The 17266-nt window shown below is 42.1% G+C and overlaps 1 protein-coding gene across 2 annotated transcripts in view; it reads right to left on the bottom strand.

Moving 5' to 3' along the window:
• Positions 1-4645: 4645 nt before the first annotated feature.
• Positions 4646-17266, bottom strand: part of LOC308395711 (glutamate receptor 2-like) — a 114437-nt gene continuing 101816 nt past the window's right edge. The window contains exon 19 of one of the 2 annotated variants that reach the window (XM_080880674.1): positions 4646-8234. In XM_080880674.1, the coding sequence (XP_080736800.1) occupies positions 8100-8234 (135 nt within the window). In that variant the 3' untranslated portion in view covers positions 4646-8099. The remainder of the gene's footprint in view (positions 8235-17266) is intronic. The other variant, XM_080880673.1, reaches the window with a different exon arrangement.

Below are 17266 nucleotides of genomic sequence, written 5' to 3'. Positions count from 1 at the left end.
CTCTGCCAGTGTCTGACGCAAAGATAAAACAAATATGCGAGGAGACAGCTGCAGACAGGGAGCTGCAAACGGTGATGGAAAATATCCAAGGGGACTGGCCCAAAGGGTCTTGTTCAAAGTATTATCATGTTAGATCGGAGCTCAATGTGGTAAATGGACTGCTGTTGAGAGGCAATAGGATTGTGATACCACATAGTCTGAGACAGCTGATACTTCAAAGAATACATGAGGGACATCTGGGAATAGAAAAGTGTAAAAGGAGAGCTAGAGACACTGTGTACTGGCCTGGCATTAATAAAGACATTGAGACCATGGTCGGAAAGTGTGAAACATGTAACAAGTTTCAGAGCAGACAGGCAAGAGAACCCATGATGATTCCTGAACTTCCTACAGCGCCTTGGAGGAAAGTCGGAACAGATTTATTTCATTTTAATGGGAAAGACTATCTGTTGGTGATAGATTATTACTCTAACTTTCCTGAGATTGCTCTGCTTACAAGTACAACTGCTAATAATGTGATCACACATGTGAAGTCTATCTTTTCCAGGCATGGAATACCTGAAACTGTCATTAGTGACAATGGTCCTTGCTATAATTGCAAAGAATGGCAGAATTTCGCAAGAGAATACGGCTTTAAACATGTCACATCAAGTCCTCAACATCCACAGGCAAATGGCAAGGCTGAAAAAGGAGTGCATATCATCAAGCGGCTTCTGAAGAAGGCTACAGACAGTCGATCAGATCCTTATTTAGCTATGCTGAGCTACAGGACTGCTCCTCTTGACTGTGGTTTATCCCCTGCAGAATTGCTGATGAATCGTAAGCTACACACAACTTTGCCCTGCTATGCAGAAAGCAAGCAGAGTGAAGAAATTATAAAAAAGCAAGAGCATCTGAAATGGAAGCAAAAACTGCAATACGACAAGGGAACAAGAGCACTTGGATTGCTTGCAAAGGATGATGTAGTGAGAATCCAAGATCAGAATGCATGGAGCAGGAAAGCCATTGTTCTTCAGGAAGCAGGTCCGAGATCATATGACGTAAGAACTGAAGAAGGTCATGTGTTCAGAAGGAACCGTCGTAACTTGCTGAAGACTAAAGAGACATTTCAGGAGGAACAATATGGTGAGGAAGATGAAAATGTTGATGTGTCACATGCAGAGACAGTGTCTGGTTTAAAACCACTGGATGGACATGAGCATGTGGAGAAAAGTGCAGTTGTTTCAGAACCTGTATTGAGGAGGTCAGAGCGTAAGGTCAAGAGACCAGTTAGGCTTAATCTGTAAAGCTATGACTGGATTTGTTTTTATCTTATATTCTGATGGTGTTGAGAGAAAAAAAAAATTATTGTTGTAATACAAATATGTGTATATGTTGATTCGTGGGACCTATGTTGTCAGAGAAAAGGGGATGTGGTGATGTGTGGGTGTTCATGTGCCAATGGGGTTTTGCCAGTAGGGGGCGCTGTATTTGAGAGGGCTCATGAATGCCTCTATAAAAGAAGACTGACTTGTGAATGAAAGAATAAAATGTTTGGAGCAGACGCTCGCAAAACACAAGTGGATACTGTGTAATTATTCAAAGCTATACGAAGACAACACAGTGACCACTCCTTCCCCTTTACCATCCTTACTACCATTCCTAATAACCGTATATCCATGTGTAAGTTCCACTTTTCCACTGTTTTAACCATGTTTCCTGGATACATATTGCATGTCATTTTTTTGTAATTGAGAAATAAAATGACTATAATGAACTACCCCACGAGTTTGAGCTAGGATTCGTACCACTTATCATTTCCTCAACTCTCTCCCATTCTGGACTCATGATTCCCAGGTATTTGTCTGCAGCCTTCACAATTTAGGATTTGTTCAGTTTGAGTTGTGCAGTTTATTACATCCACCACAACTAACACAAAATCCTTCTTGCTCATAACCAAAGCATCTTTCTTTATTTTGGTAGGTCCTTCACAAGAGGTTGCTTTCTGTTTCAGCTTCTCTGACTGAGAAACTCTCTTTACCTCTTCTACATCACTTCTACAATCCCTACATCTGAGTTTTGTTTTGTTTTTGTTTTTTTGGACTTTGTGCATTGCCCCTTCTAATGCTAGCTAGCACTTCAAATAACTGACCCTGATTTGGATGGATGGATTCTTCATCATCTTTTTGCAGCTCCCTTCAGGGGTTGCCACAGCACATTACACAGGTCTGCAACCAAAAACTGTAATAAAGTATTGATTTTTTTTTCATTGCTGCTGTGCTTTTTAAATGAAAACTCTTCAAGTTTTGCAAAAAAAGAAAAAAAAAATGTATGCAAATATCCCATGCAGCTGAATTTTTTTTTTTTTGCAGGCCTGTGGTATCTGCCTCCATCTCACCCTCTCTCAGCATCCTCCTCTGTGACACCAACCCTCTGCATCTCCTCTTTCACTACGTCTTTACCTCCTGCCTGGCAGCACTATCTTCGTTATCCCCACTTTCACTCCTCTGCACATGTCCAAACTGTCACAACCTCGCCTGTCAGACTTTGAGCTTTCTCTGATGTACTCATTTTTAATCCTCTCCATTCCAATGTGTGAGGAAGACTCCCCATTTATATGAACATACTGGGTTACATTAGACAGTAGCTTTAATTACTATGCCATGCATAATCTCTTTAGTGAAATATTATGGTCGGCAGTGTCAAACACTGCACTGAGGTCTGGCAGCACAAGCACAGAGATGAGTCCACTGTCAGAGACAGCAAAGACAACAAAGACAGCTGGGTCAAGTATTGACTTTTTAATTAATGGTTTAATTATTGCCAACTGTAATACTTAAGCCCATTAATAGAAATAATCATGTTTAACATCAAAACATGAACACTAGGACTTCTTTGAGCAGTCTTGAATGAATGGGATCTATTAGACACGTTGATCGTTTGGAGGAAGTGATTGTTGATGTTAGAAGTTTCAGTCTGAGAGAATGAAAAATTTAGTATCTGGTTTTGGGGGGTTTTCCACCTTTTTTCAAGCCCAGACTACTTGGATTATCTATCCACAGATAAAAAAAACAAACACATTAAGATGAACTATTTTCTGCTCCAGCAAGTCATCTCCCTCCAAGTGGCAGATGACTTGCTTTATCTTCTGAGTTACAGCCACCCCATTAAATTAATTAATTAAAATAAATCCCTGAAAGTGGCGATGTTTCTCCCAGGGCTTGAGTTCAACGACATCTATGTGTCTCATATGGAGAATTGCTCAGCGGGATTTATAGTCCTGCAAATGTGTCCATCTGGGTACACGTCAGAAAGAGAGGGGGTGAGGGGTTTTCACCCACATGAGACATGCAGTCCTCCACAATCCTGACTGCAGTATGCTGGAAGTAGATAACATAAGAAACTGCTGTACATAATTATATATCTGTGAGATGATTATGAATATTTTTCTCTAACTGTTAAATTTTTATTTGTGGAGAAATTCATGACATCATTACTAGTTATGGTTAAAGTGATACAGAATCCACACGCATGAGGATATAAAAGAATATTAAAAGAATAATCTACTTCTCTGGGAGTAGAGTTTAGGTAGCTGCTCTATACTGTTTTGGCACATAGTATTGAAGCAAGTAGAAGTAGAAGAATTATATCCTTAAATTTAGTTACAACACTTTCTGAAAGACATTTCTTATAATGAAATGTGTTCCCCACTGCTGTGTAATCCATTACTGTAAAGTTAAATGTTATTAAGAAATGATCACATAAATAAGGGTTTTTGGGGAACACTATTTATGGCAGCAATGATTTAATAATAATAATGGATTGGATTTATATAGCGCTTTTCAAGGCACCCAAAGCGCTTTACAATTCCACTATTCATTCACTCTCACATTCACACACTGGTGGAGGCAGCTACAGTTGTAGCCACAGCTGCCCTGGGGCAGACTGACAGAAGCGAGGCTGCCATATCGCGCCATCGGCCCCTCTGGCCAACACCAGTAGGCAAGTAGGGTAAAGTGTCTTGCCCAGGGACACAACGACCAGGACAGAGAGCCCAGGGATCGAACCGGCGACCTTCCGGTTACAGATGCGATTCCCAACCCCCTGAGCCACGGTCGCCCACCATTTGACAGTAGAGAAAGATGGAAGAATAGTTTTATGAATATCGTTTATCACAACTCTGTAACTTTAATCTCTGTTTTACCAGGTTTTTCAAAAAAAAAAAAAATCTAAAGAATGTCACAAAATATCACGTCTAGTGTAGTTAGAAAAGTATATTTTAACTTTTGCATTCAGTTGCTGGGTGTAGTTAGGTGCTGCAGTTGTCTGCATTGCCTTTTGCCAACATTATGAGCAGTTCTTTATAATAATCATCAATAATTAAGGTTGTGTGAAAATTATGTAAGGTCTGTTTAATGCTAGGCATAAACATAGATATGATTATGGTAACCAACCATTGGGATAATAGCATTACTTCTTAAATAGCATTACTTCAAGTCTAGGTTTAGTTATAGCCTTTCCTCACCCATCAGTTTATCTCACCTTAGACAGCATTTTAATTTAATTTTCAAAGTCAAGTCATAATTTATATGGCCACAAAAGGTCAATATCATGAAAACAGAGACAAAACTTCTTCAAGAAACTGCTATGTTAAGTGTGTCCTTAATGTCTTTGTCTGTTTTTATTATGACATTTCAAGGGCAAGCATGTTTAATATATATCGAAAATAGTCAGATAATGAAGACCTCAAGAACTCAATACATGTTTATATGAAATATAAGCAGTATACAAAACGGAAGGGACTATGTTGGACATAATTTACACCTCGAATGAAATTAGCCCAGGCAATAATCTGTTCTGTTAAAAAGCAACTTACTTACATTTAATAGAAAATGAAGTTATACCAGAGGTAACGTTAAGAGTGATCATTTTCACATTTCCATCAGTGAAGGATGCGTTTTATTTTGCTGTTACTCGTTCATTTGACTGTAACACCATGAGAATATAATGAAAATTAACATGTGCTTAAGGTGAAAATGATACGAGTTCATAAGAAGAAATGGAAGCAGATGCCTTTATATCTTCAACAACCCTGTGTTTATCACAGTTTGGGCATTTTTCATATCGTATAAGAAGATTTTAAGCTAACCAGCTAGCTTCTAACCAGCAGCACAAACATCAGCTCTCTTGTGAAAAAAATAGCATACCAGAGTTCTTAAAAGCATACACTATACATAACAAGAATCACAATAATACTGCAATTAATATCGCTAATAGTATTCTTATTAGTATTATTATTAAACACTAAATGCAGCAGTCACAAAGCTTCAGACTGAAAATTTCATCAAAGGAAAAACTTAAAGTGACATGCAAACTTTCTTCACTCCATCCTCTTCCATCGTCTTTGTTGCCATCCTTTAGTGCAGTATATTTATTAAAACAAAAAGGTTTTCTTCACAGTTTCTTTTTTTTGTCCAGTTCACAGCAGTGAGAACTCCTACTGGCTCAGGTTTCAGTATCAGCAGCTGCCATTGACTGAGCATAAAGAACTCTGATTGGGTCTCAGTCTGTTTGGCACATCATCCAATTGACTTCAGAACTCTTATGAGAATACTATGCAGGTGCACATGCAAATGTGAAAATATATGTCAATGTATAAGCAAGGCGTGTTTGTGTTTATGCTGCAGTTGTGATGTGCTGACCTAGAAAGAGGGATGGGAACATATACTTCTCATATATTCTAAATATTTACAGAACCATATAATTAAAGGGAGCAAATTTAGTCCACCTCAGTTTGTGAAAACAGTATCTGGGGCTCTAAATAAAAGCTTTCATCCACTCGTCCGTTTTCTTCCGCTTTTCCAGTTCGGGGGGGAGCCTATCCCAACTGCCATAGGGTGAGAGCAAGATGTAATTTACACACACACTTTTTGTTTAGATCTTTGAATGCAAACGTTCTTATTCTCTTTTGAATAAATTATTTTTTTGTCTGATAGTCTTTTTTTTTTTTGAAAGAAAATAGAGCGTGTCTTTAAAATTAAATGCAATTTTTAAATTCTAGATCTAGATAATAGACCGTTTACTACACTACAGCAGCCAACAGAAAGTGATTGTTTATAATATGGCACTGATATGAGTAACATTAGCCTATTTTGCTGCCAGTGGGTTGCACTTTATTGTGCCTTTCAATTTTTATGTATCAGCAAGTTCAAATTGTGAATATACAGTCATAGATGCCATGCAAAACCCAATTACCAAGGAAGATCTATGAAAATAAAGAGTGGTTTCTACAAGAATAGAAGAATAAAAACTGGTTTTTAACTGGTTTCAGATCAGTTTTAAAAAAATTATTATATTACAAACAAAGCATACTGACATGTGTAGGGTGTTACCAATTAATTGGGATTCATGAAATAGCCCTGTTGAATGCCTTATGAATGTGTGTTTCTGTTTTTAGAGCTTATTAAGGAATTGTAAATATCTTCACTTTGTGGAAGTGCAACAAAAAATGATTAAAGTACCCCTTCAGTGTCTTCATGACAAATGACTGCCAATAGCTGCCAAACAGCTACACAATTTATGCGACTTGTCTGTGTATTTTTTAGTCCCTGTTAGTGTCCATATTCAGTAAGGATACCAGTACATTAAATAACTGCACAAACTTAAAGTTGCTATTTTCTGTGTATTTATTTATAGATAAAACCAATAATATTTAGATAAGCACTAAAACTAACCTGGGGCTGATGCTTCACAGAACTTTGCTCTAAAACTCAATCTGACCTGCAGTTTTTGATCGTTTTAATTCACCTTCACTTAGCTGATTTTAATTCAAGCCTATGTTTGTGTGTGTTTTCCCTTTATTTGACCCAGCTCCGAGTGTATACCACCTATCTCAGTCTTTAACTGGCTGGGACACCTTGCATTGCAGTTTGCTTCTGCTAACATACATTTTTCTTTCTTATCACCAACGAGTAAAACTTCCCTTACTAACCACACCGTGTGATTTTTCCATAACCAGGGTTGAATCTCCATCTAGTTTTCCTAACTCTATTTTGTGTATATAATAATGGTTAAATCTATGATCCTGTAGTTAACAGTCCAGCATGAAAAACAAGGAATGTAAAAACTGCCAATGTGCTGTTTACACAAGGTGTTAAAATATATTTAACGGATTCAACATGATTTATTATGTCTATTTTATAATTTCATATGCTGATCATTAAACGTTTAGAGCTGTGTGTCACACAGTCAAACATAAATCACTGTTAAGCTATTGCCCAATGAACAAGAGGAAAGTGTAAACATATTTACAGTAATTCTGCAAAGACTATAAAATATTCATGTTACCAAGAATCCAATTAAAAATTTTAATTGGATTAAACACTAAATATTTGGGGAATTTTGTTTAATTATTTAACATATCTTGGAGTGGACAACATTTCATGAAATGCATTATAAACATTAGTAATTGCTTCATTTTAATCGTAATACTGATGAGTGGTCAGTTTGAGCCAGGGATATTCACTTTCTCAGATTGCATTTGTTGATGCTTTCGGTATCACACCTTGCTCAGGTACTTTTTAACCCATTTCAGCCCATTCCTGCATAAAATTTGTATGTTTTTGTAGTGTTGTGTTGTAGAAGTGTTTATACTGTGTACCCGTGGTTGCCAGTCCATGCATCCCTTAATCTGGTAAAAGTTTCCACTCATTAGGGATTTTCAGGGAAAAATAAGGAGAAAAAATAGGAACAATAGCAATATCATTATCTGCTACCACAATTACTAATATTTTATGGATGTGATATTTCATTTCATCAGTCTGCTTTTATAACTCCTGATCACATTCCTGATTAATATTGTTATTGCGTTAGCATCATTGTTTCTTGTTGTCTGTACAAGAGGGGGGGAAATCCATTAAATAATGATGTGTGTTTGATTAGAAAACTGTCCACTGTGCTTGATTGCTTTTCATGAATTTGTATATGAACAGCCATTCTTCTCACTGATGGTCAAGTGACTCTCTTCATTGATGGGCAGGTCATTGCTGAAGCCTGACAGCCAAGTGGTGGGTAGACATCTGTCCAGTCTTTCTAGCTGTAAGGCACTGGCTTGGATGTAGTCAGGAGAGATCAGTCATGCTGAGACTCATGGGTAATCCAGGACGGAGGTAAGCCACTGGAACACGACCATTCTCGCTGGTCGATCCTGTGATAGACAGACGGGCTTTGGAGCGCATTGCATCCGTGAATTTCATCTGTATAAGGACAAAAACACATTAACCACATTTTCATCAATGACACGTAACTTAAAGCTGCATAGACAGGGTTAGAATCACCAGTTAACCAGAGTACTGAGAGGAATCTGCCACTGTACTTCATAGGCACTGGACTACTTGAATCTTTTTTTTGTTGCACTCACCAAACCCTTTAAGTTCCCCACTTATATACCTAATTTCATTTTTCAATCCTTTATTCACAGGTAATACTGTACAGCTGCTAACATAGCCTTTTTTAAGAGAACGTGCTTTCTCCTGGAAACCCTTTTAAGCCTCCTATTTCTTTAAACTTTAATATTTAACATACTAACTGAGGAATGTAGAATTGTGCTATCGCTGGTACTACCTGCTGGACATTGTTGATCAAGGGTCCAATACTAGCTGATATGGCTGATATGACTGATTACAACAACCTTGTGAACAGCCTATTACACTTTCTTATATAACAACTATTGTTGGGGTACCAGGGTGTGCTATTGGCTGTATTGGCTTTAGAGTTGTGGCAGCCGGACTGTCACTGAACCAGTGACTTTGTCCTAGAGCCCCCCAGGGGGTCCAGACCTGGATGTAGCATTAGGAGGGAGCTGCTGAAGTTAAGGAAAGACTGTTGGACAGCTGTGCATTCAGCTGTTGCGAAACAAGAAGGAGCTGGGCTTTGAAACAGCTGCTGGACTAGACGTGGACAGAGCATAGATTGTGTGGTAATGCCTTGCTTTTTGACTGTTTTATTGAGATTTTAGAATATCCCCTCATCTGCTTTTTTTGTCTTTTTTATGGTAATATTTAACAATTGTTATCACTCTTGTTCCTATTACTATTTCAGGTACAGAGGTACTTCCAATTTATACTTGTGTTTTTATTTGTGGGGAAAAATTTCTTTGCCCCAATGTCTGTCTTTGGGCTCCTATAGGCTCTTTCAAACCTAGGAGGCATTGTTTTTCAGCATAATCTGCTACTTAGCTTGACCTTACCTTTACCATTTGCCCGCTTGGCTGGTACACATATGAACAAATCTGTGTGTAACTTGTGTGTCTGAATGTTTTTTACACAAGTACAGAAGTCCTTCAGACCATGTATGTGAACAAATGATAACCTGGTTGTCTTTTAGAATTTAATCACAAGGCTGAAATGAGTGCTTCTGCTACAACTGCTAATTGTTATTATTGATTTCCCAAAACATTGTATGCCACAAAACCCTCAGAATTACAATAACAATTATTACGGCATCAACATTTTAATAAGCACTTTGAGCGCTTATATAGATACAGCAGAAAAGCATTACACGAGAACCAGTCCATTTACTTGAGGCAGAGTGTCTCAGGGGAAACAATATTCAGCAACCTGTTGTTTGAGCTGGAGCCTCACTTTTTGGTTTATTTATTTATTTTTAAGTGGTCATTACTCCTGTGGACACATTCTGAAAAGCAGCCGTTTTTTTCTGGCTTGCTCCTTGGACCTCGGACACTATTTTAAGTTTCTTTCACTTCGTTTTTGCTTTAAACAGCTTCTTTCTTACATATTTACCACTCTCTCCACTTCACCTCCAGGTAACCTTATTTCCTTGTGTAGCAAAATAGGGGTGTGCTGCATGCAGCCCACTGACTGCTAATATGAGTCTAACTTAGCCTGATGCACAGCTGGACTGGCCACCCAGTGGGCTGATTTTTTGTTTTTACATTCACATGTGGTCTCTTTTCTTCATGATAGAGGTTTAACCTGCATTTTTGCAATGTACTGTGAACTGTATTCACTAATAGTGATTTCTGTAAATGTCTGTCAGTCTGAGGATGATGATCATCCAATATTGATTTCAGGTTCTTGTGCACAGAGGCTTCTCAATATTTTTTTGAAACTTTTAACTAAATTTACTGTAAATAATGAGATATTTAAGCTCTTTGCAATTTTACACTGAAGAACATTATTCTAAAATTGTCATACAATTTTACAAGTTTTTGTTTTTGATTTGTATTTTTGCAAACCTCTGATATCTTTCTTTCTGAGAAACTCTGCCTCTCTAAGATACTATTTATACACAATCATGTGACCTGTTCATTAACGTACATTAGCTGCAAAATGTTCCTCCTACTTTAAATACTTGATGTGTTTTCAGTGAGTGATTGAATAAAGTTGAGGTTTAATAATAACTGCATTCTGTTTTTATTTATATTTCATATAGTGTTCCAGCTTTTCTTTGACACTGGGGTTGATAAGTGCTGTATAACACTCAATACAGCACTTGATATAAGATTTTCAAAAGACTGCATGAAATGATATGAAATGTTTTGCTTTTCTTAATATTATATATTGTATATACTGTATATAATTCCATTGATACATTGTATTAATGGATAGTGGCTGTAGGCCAGTAAGTCAACTACTAATTATCTTCTATGGTTGGTGGTTTGATCCCTGGCTGCTCTTAAGTCTTCTTGCACAAGACACTAAACCTTAAGTTGCTCTCCAATGAATATATGAATGGCTAAATGAGGCATGTTGTATAAAGCACTTTGATTGCTCAAGCAGAGTAGAAAATCACTATATAAGAACAAGTCCACTTACCATTAGGAAAGAAGCTATGTCAAACTTTAAGTATACTATAAAGAAAATAATTAGTGGCAGCAACTAACCCAGCCACCACGGCACGTGTATGTGACGAGGTGAGGCCAAACCAGTGTCCTCCTAGTGTTGGTCCCAAACCCAGATAAATGAGGAGGGTTGCAGCAGGAAGGGTCTGCAATGTAAAATCTTTGCTAAATCAAACATATGGATCATCAAGAATGAGATTTCCATACAGGAACAGTCAGAGCCTGGCTTAACAGCGACTCCCTTCTGTGCTATCCGGTCTTTAAGTCTGACATAGCCGTTTCCGGGTCCAAACTCCACTTCAGGTCCCAAAGTCAAACTAACACTGCGGCATCACTTAAAGTTACAAACTGTCTAAATTCTTTCATCTTTAATCAGTGATCAGTTGTACCAGGTGTAACAATTAAGTTTAACATCCAGGAAAACAGAATTTATGAAATTTAATCGAGTTAGAAGTTAGCAGGAAGTTAGCTCGCTAGCTTCCACCTAAACATGATATAGCATGTTCTGACTGAGGGATTTTGGAAAAAATTAAAACGTACAGCTCTGCTATCACTTCCAACATAAATGAAGACAGAAAACTAAACAGCAGTGACGTTTGTAGGGTTACTGAAGTTGGGCTAGTTGGTATATAATGATGTGCTACCTGATCGCTAGTGACACAGCTGTGTTAGCTTAACATAAACGCTGTGAAGCTGGAGGATGAACGCTAACTTTTTCCCCCTCGATAAAAGTTAACGTGAGAGTTCCTGATGGTTAGGGACAAATGCAATCCCATGGCAGGATGCTGTAAACAGACCAAACTTCAGTCAGAACAACTGAGATAATCCATATACTGCTGCATGGGCTGGGCTGTAGTTGCATCGTAAGGTTTTAAAAACTGAGCTTTAAAATGATGGTAACAGTAGTAATAAAAACTGAGAGAGGCCGACAGTGATCACTGACTTTTATAGGGGCTTGTTCAGATTAAATAGAACCGATACAAAGCATTAAAACATGTTAAAAACACAATAGCCTTAATAAATGCAGAGAGGTTTGGACCTGGAAGCAGGGTTCATACGTGATCACTTAAAGACCAGACTGGCCAACAGGGTGTATCATGCAGGCTGAAATTTCACGACTCCACTTCAGCCAGAAGTTAACTGAGAGGCTCAACATCCGGTCTTATATGTGATTTAAGCACTCTGTTATTTGTGTTTTTTGCCAATAATATCCTTTTTCTTTATTCTTAATCAAAAAAATAAATTAAAATATGAGTTTGAACAGTATGTTAACAGAGAAATGTAGTCTGAGGATGTCTGTTCTAACATCTACACATTTTGTGTGTGTAGACATGATCCACTATAATTTTTAACAAGAAAAATAATGTTAAATGTTGTAATTAATTATGCTCACTACTGATCAGAATATAATCAGTTAAATATATATTGTTTACGTTTAGCCAAAAGGATGAGAGTAAGGCAATATAATAATGATTCTAAAGACAGGCCTAATTCAGGTCGAACTGAGAGGCTGGGTAGGTAAGGCCTTGAGAAACATGAGGGTGTGTGTGTGAGGGAATGAAGCAAGAGCCACTCTGATCGTTGAATTTCTGACTTTAAAAATACACAACTGAAGGGTGATGGCGTAGATCAGTGGGTGAGCAGGGCACTATACACCATATGGCTAGAAAGCAGTAGGCCTGGGTTTTAGTCTGACCCGCAGCCCTTTGCTGCATGTCTTCCCTTTCCTCTCTCCCTACTTTCCTGTCTGTCTACAATGTCTCTATCAAATAAAGGCTAAAAGCCCCCCACCCAAAAGAATCTATAAAATATATTCAATTTGGGGAAAAAAAAGTCTTGAATAAATAGTGATTGAGAGATGTCTGTGAAGGTTCTCAGTCATCCAGGTCATCATAGTCAAAGGAGCTTGCAAAGAAAAGTGTCCCAGATTTAAACCCAGTGGGAGTATCCCCCCCAAAGAGGGACAAAAGGCCCATTTCCTGGGCCATCTGACCTCAGGAAATCGCATGATAAAGTGGGACAAGGTTTCACAATGAGCTCACCCGAAGCCCTGGCTGATTGGGACCCACACCCGTTTTCACACCTTGGCTCATGTGATTAGAGGATCATCAGGGGGTCCTTTTGTCCCTCTTTGGGGGTGTACTCCCACTGGGTTTAAATCTGGGACTCTCAACCATTTGACCTTAGAACTAGAGATGGACCGATCCGAGATTACGTATCGGCATCGGTCCGATACTGACCTAAATTACTGGATCGGATATCGGAGAAAAATAAAAAATGTAATCCGATCCATTAAATATCACGAAAGCACCTCACAAAACTTGCAACACGCCGTAACTCTCCTCAGAACGTTAGCACGTCGGAGCAGTGTGGTCACGTGATAGAGCGGCTGTGGCATGCGGGACCTGTCGGTGGTCTGGATAGCATGTGGAGCTTCGCTAGCAACCCGGCATTTCATCTCCGACAAAGTTATCCCGAGAGAAGTAAGGCAAGTGTGTAAGTCCATCTCTGAATGTTTGTAAAGCATTCCTGCGTTAAGCTTAACAAGCGACTGCCTCTTCTTGCTGCTACTTCAATCATGAAACTGCTTAATGATCAGATAATCGGCTTTTCTGTCGCGAGTCCATCTCTCTGGTTTGTTTTTGGCCCACTTTGCACCAGAAAGAGGAAACCAGCGGCTGAACAACAGCAGCACATTTAAGCTTGATAAGCTGTTGTTAGAATTGATTTAATATTACTTTCTACTCGAGGATCTTTTTCTACATAGCTGACGGCTGGTAACTGTGCAGGGGCGGATCTAGCAAAGTTTAGTCAGGGGGGCCGATAGGGCATTAACAGGGAAAAGGGGGCACAAAGACATACCTTTCTTTCTTATTCTCATTTAAAATGTCTAGCTTTTAATAAATAATTATCTGACACCCAAAGTTTTAATTTGATGTAAAATGAATAGAAGTCAATTACTGTATATAGTAACTATTAAGTCTAATATATATACCCTAGTAAGCTATAGTACTTTTTCCTTTGGGAAGGTACCATCTGTGCAGTCTGCAATTTTGTTGAAGAAAGATTGTCATGATCCTGGGTCCTTTTGACCCAGCATTTTGTGTTTTCTCTTCGATTTTGGTTCTGTTCTTCCTTTGTTCAGTGTTTACTCTGTTCTGCCCGTGTGTTCCTGTTTTATTGTGAAGGTCTGCGTCTTATGTGAGTGTTTTCAGTTTGCCTCCCTAGTCTCATTATGTTAATCACTCCCAGCTGTGTTTCCCACCTGTGTGTAATCTCCCTGTGTTCTCTGAGTGTATTTAAGTTGTATTTTCTGTCTTAGTAATTGCTGGTTCGTCTGTGTTGTTTCCCCTTGGTCTCCCTGCGTCTTCCCATATGTATTTCTCCGGACCTCCCTGCATCCTCGTTCTGGTTTGTCTTATTAGTTTACCCAGTTTAGGTTTCCAGTTTCATGTTTTGTCGCCACCGCTGTTTGTACTTACCCACCCCTGTTAATAAACACTCACCTGCACCAGAGCTGCTGCCTTTTGGGTCCTTCCTACATTCCACACGGCTTGCCCCAGCAATCCGTGACAGTACGAACCAGCCACCATGGACCCAGCAGCAGTAAATCCGTCCGAGGAGCTCCAGGACGACGTTACATATAACGTGGAGATTCTCCTCGGGCTGTGGCTTGAAAACCCTCCAGAGGAGCTTCGCCGCACCGTCGAAAGCCGGCTACAACGGCTCTTTTCCGGCCTGCCATGGCTTCTAAAATCGCTTCCTCCGACCATGCAGGCTTTTCTCCAGCACACACCTCACCTTCTCTCAGCCACTCCTGCCTCGCTGCCCGACTCGCCGGATGTGATCTTGCCCGGCCCGTCGGAGCCGTCTGCGGGGAGGAAACGCCGATCGCGCCGCCGACGCGCCACCCCACAGCCGGACGTTCGGACTTCTAATTTACCGGCTGTGGTGAGTGAGGACTCTGTGTCTTTTCCAGACAACGTGACTGTTCATTCAGGGGCTGTGTTTTGTGTGGCGGATGTCAACGCGAGCTGCGTATCGCCTGTGCAGCTACTCCCAGCTCAGTTAGCTCCCTCGCAGCCACCCTCAGTTCAGTTAGCTCCCTCGCAGCCACCCTCAGTTCAGTTAGCTCCCTCGCAGCCACCCTCAGCTCAGTTAGCTCCCTCGCAGCCACCCTCAGCTCAGTTAGCTCCCTCGCAGCCACCCTCAGCTCAGTTTCCAGTGTCCCCCTCAGCTCGGTTTCCAGTGTCCCCCTCAGCTCGGTTTCCAGTGTCCCCCTCAGCTCGGTCTCCCGTGTCCCTTTCAGTTCAGTCTCCCGTGTCCCTTTCAGTTCAGGCCCCAGAGCCACCCGTGTCCCTTCCAGTGCCGCCTGTAGCGCAGGCCCCAGTAGCTCCAGTGCCGCCTGTAGCGCAGGCCCCAGTAGCTCCAGTGCCGCCTGTAGCGCAGGTCCCAGTAGCTCCGGCTCCAGTATCCCCGGTTTCACTCATTCACTCCATGCAGGGAGAAAGTCTAATATCACCTCAAGGGGCTTTTCGCGGTTCAGCCGCCATTGGCACAGTTTGCCGCTCCAGGGCTTCCCCAGAGGCTAGGTCTCAGTCCCCAGCTGATTCTGGACCCCTGAAGTCTATGCAGCCACCTGAGAACTGCACCATGTCTGCGTTGCCTGGGCAGAGCCAGTGCTCAGTGCATTGCCAGTTGCCTTCGTGTTTGCCAGAAGACTCCATGACTGCTGGCTTAGTGTTGACTTCTGCTGGAGGGTCCGAGGGACCGCTCCGGCCTTTGTCTCTAGTCTCCGCTGGAGGGTCCGAGGGACCGCTCCGGCCTTCGTCTCCTGTCTCCGCTGGAGGGTCCGAAGGACCGCTCCGGTTTTCGTCTCATGTCTCCGCTGGAGGGCCCGAGGAGCCCGTCCAGCTTCCTACCTCATCAGCTGGGGGGCCCGAGGAGCCCGTCCAGCAGCCTTCCTCGTCAGCTGGTGGTTCCGGAGAACCACGCCAGCCTCATGCCTCGTCGGCTGGAGGGTCCGAGGGGCCCGTTCAGCCTCCTGTCTCCGCTGGAGGGTCCGAGGAGCCCGTCCAGCCCCCTGCTGCAGCTTCATCATCCTCGTCTGGTCCAGCTTCGTCATCCTCGTCTGGTCCAGCTTCGTCATCCTCGCCGGGTCCAGCTTCTGCCTGTGCTTCGCCTGGCCCAGCTTCTGCCTGTGCTTCGCCTGGTCCAGCTTCACCTTGGCCTGGTCCAGTTTCGTCCTCGCCTGGCCCGGCTTCAGCTTCGTCCTCGCCTGGCCCGGCTTCATCATCGTCCTCGCCTGGCCCGGCTTCATCATCTCCGCCTGGCCCGGCTTCATCATCGTCCTCGCCTGGCCCGGCTTCATCATCTCCGCCTGGCCCGGCTTCATCATCGTCCTCGCCTGGCCCGGCTTCATCATCTCCGCCTGGCCCGGCTTCATCATCTCCGCCTGCTGTGGCCTCAGCCTCGTTTGGGTCTGGAGCTAAGCGGCCGTTTTCTAGACCGCTGGCTGGGCTACTGGCCGGCCACCATCGCCTGAGTGGCCGCCGTTGCCTTCCGCGCGGCCGGCCCCCGGACCGCCATCGCCTGAGTGGCCGCCGTTGCCTTCCGCACGGCCGGCCCCCGGACCCTCTTCGCCTGAGTGGTCGCCGTTGCCTTCCGCACGGCCGGCCCCCGGACCGCCATCGCCTGAGTGGCCGCCGTTGCCTTCCGCACGGCCGGCCCCCTGAACTCTTCTGTTTTGGACTCCTGTGCTGTCGGCCCCCTGGTCTTTTCTGTTTTGGACTCGGTTTTCCTGTGCTTTGGTGTGCTTTTCTTTTGGTTTTGGACTTGTGTTTTGTTTTTCTTTTTGTCTTCTGGCCTTCTGGTGCTCCTGTTTTATTTTGCCTCGAGCCCTCCGTCCTGGACCCCCTCCGCCCGCCCTGGTCGGGTTGTTTTCTGTTTTTTTTGTTTTGTTTTTGGGCTGTCGGGAGCCAGCCCTTGAGGGGGGGGTTCTGTCATGATCCTGGGTCCTTTTGACCCAGCATTTTGTGTTTTCTCTTCGATTTTGGTTCTGTTCTTCCTTTGTTCAGTGTTTACTCTGTTCTGCCCGTGTGTTCCTGTTTTATTGTGAAGGTCTGCGTCTTATATGAGTGTTTTCAGTTTGCCTCCCTAGTCTCGTTATGTTAATCACTCCAGCTGTGTTTCCCACCTGTGTGTAATCTCCCTGTGTTCTCTGAGTGTATTTAAGTTGTATTTTCTGTCTTAGTAATTGCTGGTTCGTCTGTGTTGTTTCCCCTTGGTCTCCCTGCGTCTTCCCATATGTATTTCTCCGGACCTCCCTGCATCCTCGTTCTGGTTTGTCTTATTAGTTTACCCAGTTTAGGTTTCCAGTTTCATGTTTTGTCGCCACCGCTGTTTGTACTTACCCACCCCTGTTAA

Source organism: Rhamphochromis sp. 'chilingali', assembly GCF_963969265.1.
Source record: "Rhamphochromis sp. 'chilingali' genome assembly, chromosome: 4".
NCBI lineage: Eukaryota > Metazoa > Chordata > Actinopteri > Cichliformes > Cichlidae > Rhamphochromis > Rhamphochromis sp. 'chilingali'.
This window is presented reverse-complemented; position numbering and strand designations above follow the sequence as displayed.